The sequence below is a fragment of the Otolemur garnettii genome, unplaced genomic scaffold (assembly GCF_000181295.1).
Source record: "Otolemur garnettii isolate 467f Iridium unplaced genomic scaffold, OtoGar3 scaffold00278, whole genome shotgun sequence".
NCBI classification, from domain to species: domain Eukaryota; kingdom Metazoa; phylum Chordata; class Mammalia; order Primates; family Galagidae; genus Otolemur; species Otolemur garnettii.
Window position 1 is genome coordinate 553,696 of NW_003852673.1, and position 19,637 is coordinate 573,332.

A 19,637-nucleotide genomic window follows, 5' to 3' on the forward strand; every position below is an offset into this window, starting at 1 on the left:
GTATCAACAGAAGTAAAACCAAACACTGCATGATCCTCTCAGTAGATGCAGAAAAAGCATTCGATAAAACCCAGCATCCTCTTTAAATTAGAACACTGAGGAGTATAGGCATATGTGGTACATTTCTTAAACCGATCAAAGTTATCCATGACAAACCCACAGCTAGCATTTTACCGAATGGAGTAAAACTGAAAGCTTTTCCTCTTAGAACTGGAACCAGAAAAGGTTGTCCTCTGTCACCATTACTATTCAACATTGTTGAATTGACAAGACAAGAAAATAAAGGGCATCCAAATGGGAGCAGATGAGGTTAAATTCTCCCTTTTTTGCTAATGATATGATCTTATACTTGGAGAACCCCACAGATTCAACCACAAGACTCTTGTAAGTCATCAAAAAATACAATAATGTCTCAGGATATGAAATCAGCGTCAACAAGTCAGTTGCTTTGGTATATGCCAACAATAGCCAAGATGAGAGGTTAATTAAGGGCACAATTCCCTTCACCATAGCCCCAAAGAAAATGAAATACTTAGGAATATACCTAACAAAAGAGATGAAGGACCTCTATAAAGAAAATTATGAAACCCTAAGAAAGGAAATAGCAGAAGACATCAACAAATGGAAAAATATACCATGCTCATGGCTGGGAAGAATCAACATTGTTAAAATGTCTGTACTTCCTAGACTAATTTACTGATTCAATGCCATCCCTATTAAAATACCAACATCCTACTTTCAAGACGTGGAAAAAATGATTCTGTGTTTTATATGGAACCTAAAAAAAAAAAAACCCATATAGCTAAGGCAGTTCTTAGTAACAAAAACAAAGCCAAGGGTATCATTATACCAGATTTCAGGCTGTACTACAAGGCCATAGTGGTCAAGACAGCATGGTATGAGCACTAAAATAGAGACATACATATTTGGAATTGAATAGAAAATCTGGAAATGAAACCAACAACTTAGAGCCAACTAATCTTCAATAAACCAAACAAGAGCATCTACTGGGGGACAGACTCCCTATTTAATAAATGGTGCTGGGAGAACTGGAAATCCACATGTAAAAGGCTGATATTGGACCCACCCCTTTCTCCACTCACAAAAATTGATTCATGATGGATAAAGGACTTAAATTTAAGGCATGAAATGATAAAAATTCTCAAAGAAAGAATAGGAAAAACACTGGAAGATATTGGCCTGGGGAAGACTTTATGAGGAAGACTGCCATGGCAATAGCAACAATAGCAATAATAAAAAAATGTGATTTAATGAAATTGAAAAGTTTCTTTATAGCCAAGGAGACCACAACCAAAGCAAATAGACAACCTACTCAAAGGGAAAGGATATTTGCATATTTTGCAAATTCTGCATAGATAATAACCAGGATCTATGCAGAATTTCAATTAATGTACAAGAAAAAACCCAACAATCCCATATATCAATGGGGAAGAGACATGAATAGAATCTTCTCTGAAGATGATAGACAAATGGCTACTAAGCATATGAAAAAATGCTCATCATCCCTAATTATCAGAGAAATGCAAATTAGAACCACCCTGAGATATCATCTAACCCCAGTGAGAATGGCCTATATCACAAAATCTTAAAACTGCAGATGCTGGTGCAGATGTGGAGAGAAAGGAATGCTTTTGCACTGCTGGTGGTACCGCAAACTAATACAACCTTTTTAGAAGGAAGTATGGAGAAACCTTAAAGAACTCAACCTAGACCTCCCATTCGATCCTATAATCCCATTACTGGGCTTCTATCCAGAAGGAAAAAAAAAACTTTTATTATAAAGACACTTGTACTAGACTGTTTAATGTAGCCCAATTTACAATCACTAAAATGTGGAAACAGCCTAAATGTCTGTCAACCCAGGAATGGATTGGTAAGCTTGGGTATATGTATACCATAGAGTATTAATCAGCCATCAAAAATAATGGAGATTTTACAGCATTTGTATTAATCTGGATGGAGATGAAACACATTATTCTTAGTGAAGCATCACAGGAATGGAGAAGTAAGAATCCTATGTATTCAACTTTGATATGAAGACAATTAATGGTAATTAATGACATGGTGGGGCATAGGGGGAAGGAGAGACCAGAAAAAGGAGGGAGGGGGTGTGGGCAAGGAAAAAGAAAATAGTGACTAATTCTCATATAAATTGTATTTAATTTTGACCAAAGTACATTACTTAAACATTAATTTTTAATTCAACATGTTAATATGTTGGTTATCATATTGTACCCTCATTTATAAGTGATACATGTTTGTAATTTCCCCTTTATAGTAATATATTTTCTCCAATTTTAATATCAGGTGTATCCAGATTAAGTAGAATGATTTTGAAGTATTTCTTTTTCTATTGTCTATAAGATTAGGCATGATCTGTTTTTTTTAAATTATCTTTTATTTATACATATTAGTTGTCTATTTTTTGAGACTTTGGAAAAAACAAAATAAGAAGAAGTTAACTGATCAAAGTATTCTATAATAGTCATACTTCTATCTGACAATGTGTATGTTACTTTCTTTGCATTATTACTATTATTATTGCTTAATATTTCATTGCAGCAATAGTCTGATTTCTTTTCTGAATGTATTTATCTTCTTTCGTTCTTTATGAGGTTTTTGTTCTCGGTCCTTATGTTAAATATTGTTATTGTCATTAAATTTAGCCTTGTTAATTCTGTGAAGGCAAAAGTGGAAACCTGATATACACATGTATAAGTAAGAAAAATAAATTTAAAAAGAAGAAAAAAAAATCCGGCCCTTCCAATTCGCAGGACTGGCTTATACACCAGCCTGAGATTTGCGAAGTGTAGCAGAGGGAGGCAGCATCAGCCTCACCTGGGACTTGTTGGAAATGCACATTGTCAGGCCTCATCCCCCACAACTCAAGTAGTGGTCTGTTTTTTTTAACAAGCTCTCCATGTGACTCTGGTGCAAGCTTAGGTTTCAGAACCACTGTACCAGTGGGTGGTGGGCTTGAATCTGATATATAGGATTTAAAGCCACTACTTTGACCTGCCAAATGGGTACAAACAAAATTGTTTGCTGGCTGATGTGGTGGCTCACTCCTGGGACTCTGGGAGGCCAAGCAGGAAACTGCCTCCTGCTTGAGGCCAGGAGTTTGAGACCAGCCTGAGCAAGAGCAAAGACCCATCTCAACAAAAATAGAAACATTAGCCGGGCATTGTGGCAAGTGCCTGTGGTCCCAGCTACTAGGGAGGCTGAGGCAGGAGGATGGCTTGAGCCCAGGAGTTTGAGGTTACAGGAAGCTAGATGATGCTACTGCACTCTACCCTGGGAAACAGAGTGAGACGGAGATGCTATCTCAAAAAAAAATTGTTTGCTCACTCAACTCCTGTTTAGATGCTGCTGTTTCTGGTCTAAAGCCAGATTCCTTTTCACAAAGGTCAGTTCCAGCCCTCTCCTCGTGTTCAGAGCAGCCTCCCTCCCTCTTCCCTAGGACACTGGACTGCTGCTTCCTACCTGCCCAGCTTTCCTCTGCCACTGTGCTGTGGTTGCAGATAAGTCTTCTAACAGGATTGAAAATCACCCCCAACATAAAGACCAGGGTCAGATAACAAAAATCTTACCTCTTCTACCTAATAGGTTTCAAGAGGATTATGTATTTGAAGGTTATTCAATTCAAATACCTGCTCCACTCTGGGGCTGCAGCCAAGTGACTATGTTCCAGCCAGTCAGGACCACCCTTCTGCTTCCTGGGCACTACCTTGGAGGCCATGGGTTCCAGGCCCAAGGCCGTACAAGAGAGTGAGTGAAGGAGCTGAGAAAAAGAAGGTTGAGAGGAGGGTTGAGAGGATGGCTGAGGGAAGAAGAGGAGGAAGCTGAGCTCATGGGCACAGTGACAGGGAACTTTGACCTGAATATCCAGAGCCCGGCCAGTTCCTTCAGAGTGATGTGATTGGAATATATAATACTCGAAATCATTCTTTTCTAAAATTTTATTAAGGGAAAGGAAATGGGAGAAGGAAACAGTAAGTATGGTGGGGGGAGGGGGGTAGGGAGCAATGAAAAACTGCCTCCAGTGCTACGGAGAGGCTGACAAAGGAGCTCTGAGCAGCCCCCTCAGGTCTGTTTGCTGAAGTCAAAGTTGTACACCCTGGGGTCTGAAAAGCCCTCGAGGTCTGTAAGTTCTGTTTCTCAACTTTTACATTTTCATTTTGAGGAGACCCAGAATATTTAAGTATATTCTGGATCATTTTTATAAACACTTTTTAACTGCATAGCGATTATATTTATAATCGTGTTGACTTCTAGAGCTGAAGACATTTTTTTCTACCTTAAAAGTTGGGGATTTTTCATGAAGTGGGAAGTATGAACAAAAAAAGGTAGAGAAAAATTATTCTGGTATTTAATATTCACTAAACTAGAGCTTCTTCATATTAGGTAACTCTAGTCCCTTGCTATAAATTTATGTTGAGTCTCAAACCCAGAGAATTAAAGGAAAAGAACTTCCTTAAGTTTAATTGGAATAGAAAATGGCAAGAGTGGTAACGTTCTCTGCATGAACTATTAATTATAAGAATGTTAGATGAAGTGAAGTAAGCTATATTTTGCATGTGAGTTTTTATATTCTATCTAAAAATGTGGTAGGAATTTCACTGTTAACAAGTGAAAAATAGACATTTATATATATGATTTATGAGCATAGGTAATACACTTTGAAATGAGATCGTTCTCTTTGAGATATTTATTAGGAGAAACAGATTTGTAACTGTTGGTAAATTAAAATTTAACCATCATTCACTGTTTCCTCTAAGTGGATTGTGTGTATGCACTTCAGTGACACTTTCCTATTAACTGTGTCCAGTTTTAAATTGTCAAATTTATATATGTGCATGAAGGGTTTATTTGATTTTTTTGGCATGATCTATTTATTTTGTTTCTAATATTAGGAAACCTTATTTTTGAAACAAACAGGAGATAGAGAGATGGGAGAGATAATATATATATGGGACTCTTGAGTTCTTGGGTTCCAATTCACTTTCAAATAGACTTGTGGAGAAAGTACAAATTAATTATAATGAAAGAAGTGGCATTTGGGTCACACATTTTACACATCTTGGATTAATGATCCGACCAGGAACCTGACAGTCCAGACTTAGTATCTCTTTAGGGTAACAGAGCCCGTGGGAGGGCACAGTGTGTGCGGGTGTGTGAAGGAAGGCTGTGTCTTTGCGTCTGCAGGTGTGCACTTGTACTATGTCGGGGGAGAGGTGTATGCCGAGTGCGTGAGTGACAGCAGCATCTTTGTGCAGAGCCGGAATTGCAACTATCAGCACGGCTTCCACCCGGCCACTGTCTGCAAGATCCCCAGCGGGTGCAGCCTCAAGGTCTTCAACAACCAGCTGTTTGCTCAGTTGCTGGCCCAGTCAGTGCACCATGGCTTCGAAGTCGTTTATGAGTTAACTAAGATGTGCACCATCCGGATGAGTTTTGTTAAGGTAAGCGGGGTGGGGGAATTTGGTCAGATTATGAAGTAAAAAACAATAAAACAAAACAGAACAACAGCACTCTGGAGGATGAGGCGCTTCTATAGCCAATTCTGACAATAATTTTTTTTTAATTTCATTACCAGTTTTTAAGAAGAGTTCCTCTGTGAGTATGATGTGTTGTCTTTAGTTGTAAAAACAAGTTAAGGTCGCTACCTGATTGCTTTTAATGCAGAAGATAAAATGCAATTATAATTTTTAGGACTAAATGATGCAGAGATTTTTCTCTCATCAAATTGCTAAGCTCTGTTGTCACTCTGTGAATGTTGGTGAATTTATCCAAATTCAGTAAGACACTCTTCTTACTCTTAGAAAGCATTCAGGAGAATAGAGGAGATGATATGCATAGATAAGCTCCAAAATATTTAGGCACAGAATTGGCTCTAATAAAAAATAGGATAAAATGAAGTGCTGTTATAAGGATATAAACAAATTAGGATGGAAACATTAGGTGAATGTGATTAGTTCTTAGAAAGTGGAATATGTGTTGGGTTTCTCAAGTCTGGAGTTTGGAGAGCCAAGGAAGTTTCATAGTGGGAAGACGAAACTGGATTTACACGTTGAAGCTAAGGTTTCAGTTTCATCATCTGCTACTTTATCTATTACAAAATACTTGTACATCATTCTAATATTTCAAAATCTGAGCTTGTTTAACAAACTATCTAGGTACATGTGACACAGTTTTCACATTGTCACATAGCTAGCCCAGGAATCAGTATGGCTCACTTTTTCAAAGTAAAAATTTTTTTAGCTGTTTAAAATTACCTTGACAAATAATTGTCCTATTTTTCTATGCTTAATTATGTTTTTATTGTACTGTATTTATAATTTTAATAATTACTTTGAAAATAAGAATCAAGATGTATTTTCCCAATTCAAAAATGACTTCTTGAAATCATTTCTCTTTCATGATGACAAAGTAGCTTTATTCAAATTTACAGTTTTAAAAAATTTACAGCTTTACATTGTAAAGCACTTAACAAATACTGGAAAGCTTTCTAAATGTTCTGTTGCATTAGAGCCAGCAAAGGGCATTAAATTGCTGTTAATGAACACTCATTAGAATTGAACAGTTGTTTTTTTCCAGGTCTGTGTTTCTAAAATTAGGATGAAATGTCAATATCTCATAGGTAATTACTTCACTTTAGTTAAATATAAGTTTAGATGAAAATCTAATTTCCTTAATATCAACTAGATATATTTCTCAGATATGCAACATTTAAATGTATAAAGCTACACAATTCACAGCAAATAAACTTATTAACATTTCAGGGACTTTCAAAAAGTACAGTAGAACCTCTATAAGTTGACCACCCAAGGAACTATAACAGCCTGGTCAATATACAGAGGTGGTCAAGTGAGGAACTAGGCCTGCTGTGTTGATGCATACATGTGGTGCATGTCTGGTCTGTGAAAATTAGGTCAACGTAAGGATGTGGTCAATGTAGGGAGGTAGTCAACCATGGAATTTCTCCTGTATTTAGTAAATATAACTATAGTTGATCAGTTTTACAAATTATACATGAGCAAGCACTGGTGACTGCTACTTGGGGGTGATGTATCAGATCATCCTTAAGGTCTCTTTCAGGTGTGATTTCTACTGATTCTAGACTCAATCAGTCAACAAATATTTACCAGTTACCTACTGTATGCCAGGTCAGACACTGTTGTGGGTGTTGGGATACATCAGTGATTACTCACAAAGGAATGCCAGGTCTAGTTCAGCTGAAAGACAGAAGGGAAAAAAGAAAAGAACAAAGGAAAGGAGGGAGGCAGGGAGAAAGGGAGAAAATAGGAAAGTAGGAAATTATTCAGTGGAGAATAACTGATCTGTAATGATCAGTAAACTTAGAAAGTGTTGGTTTCAGCAATTCTATGACTTTTCTCATTACAAATGAACACATTTGTAATCGTGAGAACTACTGTCTTGGAATGAAGTCAGCAGCAGCCACACTATGTCATTGTCCAAATTATGCTCAGTGGTGAGTCCATGGTGAACACAGAATGGTATGCAGCCTGTATCTTGCTGCAACCTGTATCAGTGCTTTGCTGTGTTTACCAAGTTACTAGAATATTGAGGAAATGCTCTCGTTTAATATCAGTTATGGAAAATAATTATGATCTAGTGAAGCCAGTGAAAAGATATAAACTCTAAACAATTACATAGAAATGTTTTAAACTTTTGTTTATGTTGATAGATTACTTTTTAAGTAATAAAGTATGTTTGAATCTAAAGAAAAAAAAAAAGCTGAGTGGCACCTGTGGCTCAATGAGTAGGGCGCTGGCCCTATATACTGAGAGTGGCAGGTTCAAACCCAGCCCCAGCCAAACTGCAACAAAAAATTGCCGGGCATTGTGACAGACACCTGTAGTCCCAGCTACTCAGGAGGCTAAGGCAAGAGAATCATCTAAGCCCAGGAGTTGGAGGTTGCTGTGAGCTATGACGCCACAGCACTCTACCAAGGGCAACAAAGTAAGACTCTGTCTGTCAAAAAAAAAAAAAAAAAAACGCCAACCTTCTCCCCCTGATTGCTCACAGATCTCTGCCCTCATGGAACCAACATTCTAGTAAGAAGAGAATGATAGTAAACAACCATCCCAGAGAAGGTGGATAGAAGAGAGAACCTGAGCAGGGGGAAGGGAGTTGGAGCGGGCCAGCCGCACATCAGAGCAGGCCTCGTCCTGGAGAGCCTGGCAGGAGACTAGTCAGAGGGTTGTCCGGGCAAAGGCATAGGGAAGAGCAAGAACTAAGGCTCCAGGGCAAGAGGAAGCCTAGAAATTGGAGAAACAAACAGGCCCGTGTGGCCGAAGTGTAATGAGTGGGGCAGGGACCCAGAGCAAGGCTTCCACTTCCTAAGCCAGTTTAAGGAATTTTGGCTGTTCCTCTGTAGAGCTAGCGAGCCTTTACTGACTTCTGCTTTTAAAGACTCACTGTCTGCTGTGTGAAGGCACAAGACTGTGAATAGGGAAGCTATTCACAATTATAATAGTTAGGCGGCTATTGCAATATTCAGGCAAGAGATGATGGCAACCCCCCAGGAGAGTCCAGTAGAACTCGTCAGAAGTAGAAAGATTCTGAATTCTGGAGGCAGGGTAGATGTGGGGTGTGAAAAAAGGAGAGGAGTTAAAAGATGAAGTTAGTTCCCTTCAACCAAAATGGAAAAGATGCAGGTGTCCCAGCCTTGGAGATACGAATGAGAGTTCAGTTTTAGTGATGGTAACTTTGACATGAATGTCACACACGTTCTAGTGGAGATGCTGAGTAGGCAGCTCGACATGAGAGTCTGGATTATGAGAGAGAGCTCTGGGCTTGAGGTGTAAAACTTTAGGAATTATCAGCATCAGAATGGTTCTTAAGTCCATGAGTCCAAATGAGAACACCAAGGGTGTGAGTTTAAACAGTGAAAATTAGGGGTTCTAGGACCTAGGGATGGGACGCTGCAACATAGAAGATTGGGGAGAAGAGAAAGAACCACCAAGGAAAACTGAAAATAAAAACTTCCAGTGAGGTAGGAATAGAGCCAAGAAATTATGGTGCTTTGGAAACCAAGAGAAGATCATTGAGGACCAGAGGGGCATGATAAGTTAAATCAAATACTGCCCATGTGACGTGATGACAAAGATTTGATTCTTAATTTTTAGGAGCAGAAAGGTCTTTTTGATCTTGACAAGGAAAGTTTTGTTGGAAGCTTGGGTGAATTGCTGATTAGATGAATTTAAGAGGGAACAGGAGGGAAGGAATTGAGAAAGCCATCAAAGTAAGGCTTTGCAGGGTGTTTCCTAGGCGGGGGTCAGAGGATCAAAGTCTGGTGGGGGCAGTACAAAAATGTCTTCTGAAGATGGGAGGTATTTCAGTGTGTTCGTTAATGATGGGACCGATCTAGTAGGAGCAAAAGGTGGAACTGTTGTCCCTGAGAAGGTAAGTGACTCTAATAACACATAAACAGATGGACCAGTTCATTTGGAAACCCAGATTATTAATCTATAGTAGGAGGTAGAAACGACCAGGTATGTGGGTATAAATGCTGTGAAAATTTCATTTCTTATTGCTTCATTTTTCTCATTAAAATAAGAAATAAGATTATCAGTTTCAGGCATGGGTAGGGAGATGTGAGAGCAAAGGGACTAGGGGGCACGGAGCACCTGCTATCAGGGGTCACTTGAGGTTCAGGGTCACAAATACATAGTGTGGCAAGGAGGCAGGCTGTGTCTGGATTCAATTTTTAACAGCCTAGTAACAAAAGTGATTTGCTTAGCCATGATCCCCTTTCATGTTTTAAATAATTTTTCATTGATTTATGGCATATAGAGAAAAATACACAAATACATTATTTCTTTCTTATTTTTACTGTCTCTCCCATGAGTGGTAAGAAATGAGGAATTACCACGTGAGTCAGAGAGAGAGAAGAGCAAGCTTTGATAATCAACCCTGAAAAATCCAGAGTGCCTTCCAGTTATCACTTTATCCAGTTATCTCTTTTCAGATCCAATTGCTGGTCCGTAGTAACCGTTTTATGTGAAATGCTATCTTTGGCATGAAAGGGGTGAACACAAGGTCAGGCTTCTGCCCTATGCCAGTGTTCCCATGTGACTAGAGCCCCAAGCCACCTCTAGGTGCAAGGATTTCGTTGTGAACCCAGAGGGAATGCACTGATGTGGGCTCACAGAAGGTGTCCAGTTGGTGCAAGGGTTGCCCTGTGCCTCCCGGGAGGTAGAGGTCACATTCTCTCCCTCTCTTGTCTCAGAAGCTCCTCTGGTGGGAGGGGCTCTGCACCCCATAAACTCTGCCAGGGGCCCTGGAGGTGACTGCCAAGTCTGGTACAATACTCCTGGCTCTGTTTTTGCTTTCCAGGGTTGGGGAGCTGAGTATCACCGCCAGGATGTGACGAGCACCCCCTGCTGGATTGAAGTCCATCTTCATGGACCGCTGCAGTGGTTGGACAAAGTTCTGACTCAGATGGGCTCCCCCCATAACCCGATTTCTTCAGTATCTTAACAGTCATGTCTTAAGCTGCACTTCCATAGAGTAGATGTTGTTGCAAGCCACAGCTTATATCATTTCAGGTTTGCAACTAACTGAAACTTCTAAAGAGGTGTGTAAATACATACAATGTATACTGTTCATATTTTTTAATCACAATTTGTTTTGTGCTTTCTAGTTAACCTGGTACCAGTACAGTGCAATTGGAAAGGCAGGGTTTTTGTGCCTGTGCTCTACAAGGAAGCAGCTTCTTTTGTGGGAGGAAACAAATGAAAGGCAACTGTGTCAACGGTATTCAAAGGGTGTTGGCAGAATGCACAGCAGCTTCAGTCAGCCACAGCATTCTAAAGCATGCCGTGCAGGCTCACAGGAATGGCAAACTGTTCATTTAGCAAAAGTCACATATTAGCAGCACTACAGCAAATAACACTCCCAGATGAAACAAAGCACTCGAATTCATATACTCTAAATGGTCTCATGTTTAGTGCTATTGGCAAGAAAGAAGGAAAAAAAAATAAGCTTGTATAACGAATTCTGTGAGATAAGCCACAGAAAGTTTTCTTTCTGAAACTGACATAGTTGGACTATTGTGCTGATGTTAACGGTATGTTTTAAATCAATTTAAACTGTGATTGGAGAAGAAACTGTGAAGCTAAGCATCCATGTTGCCTCAAACTACTCCTGCACACACAAAAAAGTTTAATAAGGTAAAATAAATATGAAAATAGCATGAAATGAGCTATATTCCCAAATTACAAGACCAGAACTTAGTCCAAGAACCACCCAAGCAGATGCCTGCTTTCCACATAGGCAATCAGGTGCCTGTGGTGTGAGCTGCCCGGGGCAGGCAGTCCTGCAGACGGGACTCTGCAGTGTACCATGGCAGCATGGGCTTCAGTCCCATGTGGAGAAGAAGCAGGTTAAACAAAAGGGTTGGACCAAAGAAAGCATCACACATGGACACACACCTTCTCACCTTCCCATGTCAAAGTCCTTAGGTGAGGGCCCTCCTTTTGCCCTTTCCCTGTCTCTTGGCAAATATTATTTGCGGATTACTAAAGCAAAGACTTTTAGAAAATCTACATACATTACTGGGTCAAATTTATGAGTTATTAATATCTGTGGTAATTAAAATATCTACTGATCAAACCTGGTAGCTGCTATTAAAACTAAAAGTCTTGTGCCTGATAATACACTCCCAAATAAAGTGATAATAGTTTCATAATCCCTGGGAATTTCTGAAGCATTAGTGGTACTAAATAATAGGACATCTTTTAAAAATATACACAATATTAAGAACATTATAAAATTTTCCTTTGAGTGATGGAGGAAAGGTCTCCACTTTTGTAGGTACTCTAGTATATGTACATAAATAATTACCACCCACTGCATTGCTTGGAAAAATATTTCACATCCTCTTAAAAATGTGTAACTTAAGATGGCAGCTATGCTTGTAACAGATAGCACTTCAGTAATCCAAGAAGCTCCTTCATTTTCACATTTTCTCTCAACTTTTGCCAGCGTTAGTGCACTTGGAAGTTTTTTCTCATTAAATTGTATTCAATGTAGAAATGGTCATGTTGAAAAGATACATGAGTGAGCTGCGCCTGTCACCTCTTGTAATGACTAGTGTTATCTAATAGGAACTTTCATGTATACAGTAGAAAATGATTATTACCTTTACATTAAAACTAGGTGGCCCATTTAGTGTTTAGAAAAACCTGTAGTTTATTGGTTCATCATATGTATTGTGTACCTGTCCATGCCAGGTACCATGTTAGGTATTGTGGGATCAAATGTCAACAAGAGACAGTCCCAGCTCTCGTGGAGCTGAGAGTCTTAAGAGTAAATCTGCTTGTAGAGACATTTTCATGTTCCAGAACTTCTAAAGCAAAACAAAGCACATGATCTTTTGCTTGAAGAAAAGGTAATTGATTTTTCTTAATTACATCTATTTGAAATTTGTATTTTTCTTCTCTCTTGAGCAATCAAGTAGTAGATTTTTTTGACAAATGTTACTGTTCTTCCCAGTCCCAAAGTTGGTTGTTTTCTTCTCCTTGCTTCTCCAATTTCTGATAATTCCCCATCTCCCTTTTTTTGGGGAAAGACATTAATATGTTGAGTCTCATATGGGCACCCTTCCATGGGAGAGCTACAAGACATGGCTTTTGCTCCAGAGATCAAACATAGCTCTCTCAGTCTCTCCATAAACTGTCAAACTCATCCTCTGATAATCTTAACACCTTATGGAATTAATCAGAACTGGTGACTTATTAATGACATTAAAAACAAGAAACAAAAAACTTGAATTTCCATGTGGCTATGGGAAACCAGGACAAAATTTTGCAGTGAAATAGTGTTTTCTGTTGAAAAAAAAAAAAAAAAAGGAAGAAAGAAAGAAAGAAAAAAACCTATTAAATTGGCACATATGATCGTGATGATAACACCAGTCATGTCTTACCAAAAGCCTTTATTAGCAGACCTGTGAAATATAGGTAATTTAGAATTGATGAAAAGTTAACTCTTTCGTCATTATAACATAGTCATATTTTAATCAGCTTTTTCTTGTTGCCAAACTTCTCAAAAATTGTAATGCTGCAGCGTTTGATTTCAAGCTTCTAAATGTGCTCATGTAACACTCATTCCTTGCGGTAGACAGTCCAAAAAAATTGAATAGATTGGTTTTCAGGATAACTAACAAACCAGACATGCTAAGCCTTAAATACATCACCACTGCAGAAGATGTTCAAGGTTGCCATGGAGAAGCAACAGAGAATCCTGTAGTGACATTGCAGCCTGCTCAGGAGACTCAGAACATTTATCATGTTGTTCAAGCTAGTTTTTTTAATGTCAAAAAATCGAGATATGAAAAGTTTGTTTTAACTAGCTGGTCAGTATTTGAACTATGCTTGTAAAGATGTCACTATTTAACACTTTATGTTTTCTTAATTTTTTAATCAAAAACAGTTGGCCACCTACCTAGCATTTAGCATCCTCTTTGTCACATCTTCTGAGGATGTGGATACCCTCCTAACAGCAACAAAAAATAGCAAAAGCACTTTAAAATGTCACTTGATAGACTTTAAGCTCCTGCTTCACTTTGAATGTGTCCCAAATATTTGGTATATATATATTTAACAAATAAAACAAAATATGACATCCATTTCACATTTTATCTTTCCCTGTTAGGATTGAACAGCTGAAACTGGATGACAAGATTAGATGATCCCAGTAGACATTAAAGGAAAGTTCAACTTAATGCTTAAAAAAAAAAAAGAAAGAAAGAAACTACTTCTTTTGAGTGAAGTAATGCTTTTGATTATAGTAACTTGGCTTCATTTATCCATCAAGCTGTACTTAAGCTATCTGATTGTTTATAATAAAGAATACTGTACCTGTATGTCTTTTGGCTCATTTTTCTTATAACCCTCATAGAAGTATTTACTGCACATGGGTCTGCAACTCCTTAAGACAATTAATCTTCTGTAACACCAGCACTCTGGGAGACTGATGCAGATATATTGTTTGAACTCAGGAGTTAGATATCAGCCTGAGCAAGAGTGAGACCCTCATTTCTACTAAAAATACAAAAACTAGCTAGTGTTGTGATGGATGCCTATATTCCCACCCAGTTGGGAGGCTGAGGCAGGAGGATCATTTGATCCCAAGAGTTTGAGGTTGCTGTGAGCTATGATGCCACGGCACTCTACCTAGGATGACAGAGTGCAACTCCATCTTAAAAAAACAAAAAAGACAAAGTATCTTATTTTAAAAATGGAATTTTTAAAAATTTCATATGTTATAAGGCAATTAGATGGTGGCATTGAATTAAACATCTTGGAATAACTTAAGTATGGAACCTAGAAGATACTTTGCAGGAATTTTGGAGAAGTTCTATGTAGAAGAAGACTTTTTCTTGGTTGTTAGAAATAGTAAGTGATGCTGCAGGTATAGGAAAGAATGAACACTTACTATCATTAACATCTGGACGTTGTTGTTATGTTACCCACTAGAAAGGTGCTAAAAGAAGGCTTGTGAGAAAAAAGACTGAGATGGAATCCAGGAGAAATATGAACATATCTAAAATTGTAAATTCTGTCTTCTCTCCATTTAAATTTCATTCTGGTCCTGGCACAGATATGGAGACAAGGAAACATTCTTACACTGTTGGTGGGTCTCTTACACTAATACAGCCTCTTTGGAAAGAAGTATGGAGAATCCTCAAAGAACTCAAAACAGACTTTCCATTTGATTCCACAATTACATTGTTAGGCATCTGCTCAGAAGAAGATAATTCATTTTATCATAAGGACATTTACACTAGATTGTGTACTGCAGCTCAATTTACAGTCACCAAGATGTGGAGACAACCCAAATGCCTATCAATGTAGGAATGGATTAATAAACTGTGGTACATGTATACCATGGAATACTATTCAGCCTGAAAAAAGATGGAGACTTTACATCTTTTGTGTTAACTTGGATGGAGCTGAAACACATTCTTCTTAGTAAAGTATCACAAGAATGGAAAAGCAAGTATTCAACATACTCAATGCTAATATGAAGCCAGTAGATGATCTAACACATGCCCATACAAGAGAAAAACTCAATTTAATTCAAGTTGGGGCAGGGGAGGGAAAGAAGAGGGGACACAGGAGGGGGATTGGTGTGCTTCCATCTAATGGGCACAATGCTAGAGTATATAGCTCCTGGGTTGAGGGCACAACTACAATAGGGACCTTACCTAACTAGCAAACATTGTTACCTAGGGGTTTCTATCCTCATCGTAATTTGAAATTAAATAATGATAAATTTCCTTCTTGTCTTAAAATGGAGAAGGGAAAATCAGTAAATAGTTGTAGGAAACTTAGCCCTAATTAAGTTGATCAGGATTTAAAGCAATGGAGCCCTTTTAAAGCAATGGGGGGAGCCCTTTATTCAAAAGAAATATTTTACAGACCTCCATAATATAAACAAATGAAAGATGAGCTATTCTGGTCCAAATGCAGATGGGGATCGTGAAACCTCCAGTTTAAACTGCACGGTTTTGGAGAGCAGTGATCTTGAGTGTCTTTACGCCTCCCCTGGTTCCTGAACCTGTTCTTGCATCTGCTATTTGGTATTTTAACAGATCATCGTATAGACAAAAAATATTGTCTTTAACGTTAGCACATCTTAGAGAAAAACTGTTTTCATCATCCTAGAAACCTCCTCCTTTTATACAGTCCTCAAAACATACTCACTGTATCAGATGGTTTTTATGTGTCAGCAGGCACCATAGACACAGTGACAAATAACAAAAAGTTGATGCCTTAAGGAGCTGACTGGTTTTTGAAGGAAGATGAACAAGTAAACCAAAAATAAGTGTACTACCAGCTATGACAAGCTGCCAGGAAACAGGGAGAGATGTTTGCATCAGGCCCTAGGTGGGTACCACGGGCTTCTGGGCTGATTCATTTTGCCTGCCTTCTTGGGGGCTCCCTCAGCAAGTCATCCCAGACATTCCTAAGTCAAGGGAAGTGCTTGTTCCCCTCACTCCTGGAATACTTCATGACCCATCTCTTAACAATTCCTGCAATGTATTGTTTACAGCTTTAAGGTCTTTAAGGAAGGGATTATATCTATTTATTTTTAGCATTTCTCAGCTACTGTTTGTTTAGAAAGGTATTTGGAGTTCACATTGTAAAGGCAAAAATGGTATGTTTCCAGTTCTCTCAAAAAAAAAAAAATCAGTATATCTTCCTCTTCAAAATAAAAAAAAAAAAACGTAATTGCAAACCTCCATTTACAGTTGGTGAAGATAAAAAAGCATGCTTATGATTTAGTTTGGAAATTGTTATTCAGCTGCATAGCAGTAGCAAGGGGAGGTAGTTTTGACAGTTTTAAACAGTTAGTTAAAATTGTTTTTATTCTAAACTATGGTCAAAATGTGACTTAAGAAAAGCATAAAGAATTTTGACATTTTATTCACCAAATTCACAAAAAGATACCAATTCTGGAAGTTTATCTTTGTGTGACCACAGATGTTTCCATGCATGCATCTGATAAAAATGGTTAGGTTAGGAATAGCATCAGAATGACTTTAGTAATCTACTGAATACTGGTATTGAATTGAGTATGTGCAATGAAAATTATATTCAATTTGGCTTTTAGGCCAAAAACTATTTACATCTGCAATTACATTATTTGGAGATAATGGCTACAAGTGGTAAGCTAACTTTTTTCTAATATCATCATTTAGAAAGGAAAAAACCCTAAACATAGTCAAAATAACCCACTGATATTTAGCACAGTTTCAAGGATCATGGTGTAAAAGATTTGTCTCTTTTGAGTCGATGAAGATTTAATCTTATTATCTTATACATTCAGTCAAGCTAAACATAATAAAAGTTTACAATTCATTTGCTAACAAATGTGGTTTTCACTTTAGAACAATATATAAGCCAGGTATGCTCATGAGTGCCTGTAGTCCAGCTACTTCACAAGCTGCAGTATGAGAATAAAACCAAAGAATTCAAGACCAGCCCAAGCAACTCCTACCTCTCTTAAAAAAAAAAAAAAATACTAAATGAATATGGAAAGTGAAATTTGTCCTAATACAAATATTTGTAATAATACACTATCTAGAACACTAATGTACAATAAAATATTTTGAAGTTAAAATCATTTATTCTTGAGGACACACAATAAAAAATGTTAAATAGATTTTATGTGTATTTTTTCTAAGAAAGTTTGTGAAACTATAGATTACTACGAAAGAGGTTTGTAGACAAAATTGCCAAAGCTGCTATTTGTTTCTCCTGGTCTGACGTTGGAAAGGGAATAAAGAAGTTAGTGCTTTAGGCATGGAAAAGAACTAAAAGAAGTGGAAAGAACTTTGGTGAAATAGAGTGATCCATTAGTATTGTATAAAGTAGCTCGTGATAGGCTTGAAGTAAAGGAAAGTAAAGAGGTAGAAATAGGTCCGAGCTTGGAGGTAAAAGGTTTTGAAAGCCAAACTTAGACACTTGGACAACTAAATCTACAAGGACAAAGCATGGCCACTAGTTAGTAGTTAAAAAGCAATTGTGATGGGGTGGCTCCTGTGGCTTCCTCTGCCTCCTGTGACTTAAAGGAGCAGGGCCAGCTCCATATGCCAGAGATGGTGGGTTCAAACTCAGCCCCCGCAAAAAAAAAAAAAAAAAAAAAAAAAGCAATTGTGATGGCCCTTGAGGCCTCTTGACTCATTCCTAGTCTTAGCTCAGGCATGCTACAGATTGCTTTGGAAAATCTTCTTGGAAAACATCTTTCTGAATTTGGGAGTTTAAGGCTCCAAATGATCCCACTGCCTATGAGATTTACAGCTAAGAGTTTAGTTGGGGTTTAGAAAGCTTTGTGTAAGGAGCAGAGGGCACTCCGTGTACAATCAATATTACTTTTTCTAACTTGGAGTAAATGATTTTTTGGTTTACAGAGTATGCAATCCTTTCTTTTACATTTAATTACAATTAATACAGCATATAACATAGTTGACCACTCTTGTTCATACTAGCTAAAATTCTCTTTTAAATAAGCAAAGCAAAATAGCAGTGCCTGCTTAGAAACCTGAGATCCATCCCCACCTGTTTCCTCTTGCTGCTGAAGGAAAGAGCCACAAATTTAGTAGCTTACAAATAATTTTCTTCACAATTCTGGATGTCAGAAGTCTGAACTCTGTCTCACTGGGCTGATGAGAAGGTGTTGGCAAGGCTGGTCCTTCTGAAAACTCTAAGCAAGGATTTGTTTTCTAACTTTTTCTAGTTTCTGGAGGCTGCCTGCATTCTGTTGGCTGGTTCCCCTTCTTGCCTCATCACTCCTACCTGCCTCCCCTTCTGTAGGCAAGTCTTCCTCTGCCTCCCTGGGGGAAGTAGGCCTATGGTTACATTTACAACCCAGCCCATCTCAAGTTCCTCAACTAAATTACATCTTCAAAGTCCCTTTTGCCATATAAGACAACGCCCACAAGTTCTTGGAATTAGTGCATTTGGGGGTACATTTTCATTGTACCATAAGACTATTAGTTCATCTTGCTCTCTGATAAAAACCATTATCTGTTGAAATGAATGGGTAAAAACCATATTTATTATTGTAAAATGTTTTTAGATTATATCCATTCCTCTTAACATAGGGTCCTTGTTACAGATGTCAGCTGTTCAATAAATGGAGAATTTTAACATAGTTGCTGAGTAACCATGGTGGATTTTACTTTAGTAACTACCTTACTTCAGTGAGCCACGCACATCCCCGTGTTCACGGCTTCCAGGTGACTCTGGGTTAGCTACATGACTTAACTTGAGGAACAGCACATTAGGAAGCATTATACAAGCAGAGGTTTGGCAAGTGCATGCACAGTCGGGAATGTCTTCCTGGACTGTCTTGGGAGGAAGCCACTGTGAGCAAAACTGGCTGGACATAGAGAGATGTCTGTGGATGGAGGCTCTGGAGCAGGGGCCAGCAGACACCATAAAGAGCCAGATAGTAAATATTTTCGTCTTTGTGGGTCACGTGTGATTGTCTGTGGGTCACTCTATTGTCATAACCACTCAGCTCTGCCACTATAGTGCAAAAGCATTCATAAATAATTCATAGGTGAATGGGCATGGTTGTGCTTCAGTACAACTTTTTGGATGCTGAAATTTGAATTTTACAGAATTTTCACATATCACAAAATGTTTTTCTTTTAAATTCTTTTCAACTACATAAAAATATGAAGACTGTTAAAAATGTAAAAACTAAAAAACAATCAATCACTGCTAATAGTAGTACAAAAACCGTGGGCTAGACTTGCCCAGGAACCTTTGGTTTGACACATCTTGCTCTGGACGACAGAAGACCCTCTTGGCTCTTCCAGCCCCAGCCACAGTCCCATTTGAGTGCAGCCCCATATATATGTAATTAGATGAACTTAGATAAAATAGAGACTACACATTGTGTTGCTGACAAAGTTTACCCTGAAGTTGGGCAATGCATTAAAGACATTTATGCATTGCCAAAGCTGCAATGTAAGGAAACCAAGAAAAGAAACAAAAGGGGGGGAAATGTAAATAAACCTCCCCAGTATATACAACACAATTTTAGAAATGTATTTACATGGGAGGCGCCTGTGG

The 19,637-nt window shown here is 38.2% G+C and overlaps 1 protein-coding gene across 1 annotated transcript in view; it reads left to right on the forward strand.

Moving 5' to 3' along the window:
- SMAD9 (SMAD family member 9) overlaps nt 1–10,539 on the forward strand; it is a 35,676-nt gene extending 25,137 nt beyond the window's left edge. Inside the window, exons 4-5 of the mRNA XM_012813579.1 lie at nt 5,227–5,483; nt 10,384–10,539. Coding sequence (XP_012669033.1) covers nt 5,227–5,483; nt 10,384–10,527 — 401 coding nt within the window. The 3' untranslated portion in view covers nt 10,528–10,539. The remainder of the gene's footprint in view (nt 1–5,226; nt 5,484–10,383) is intronic.
- The last annotated feature ends 9,098 nt before the right edge of the window (nt 10,540–19,637 follow it).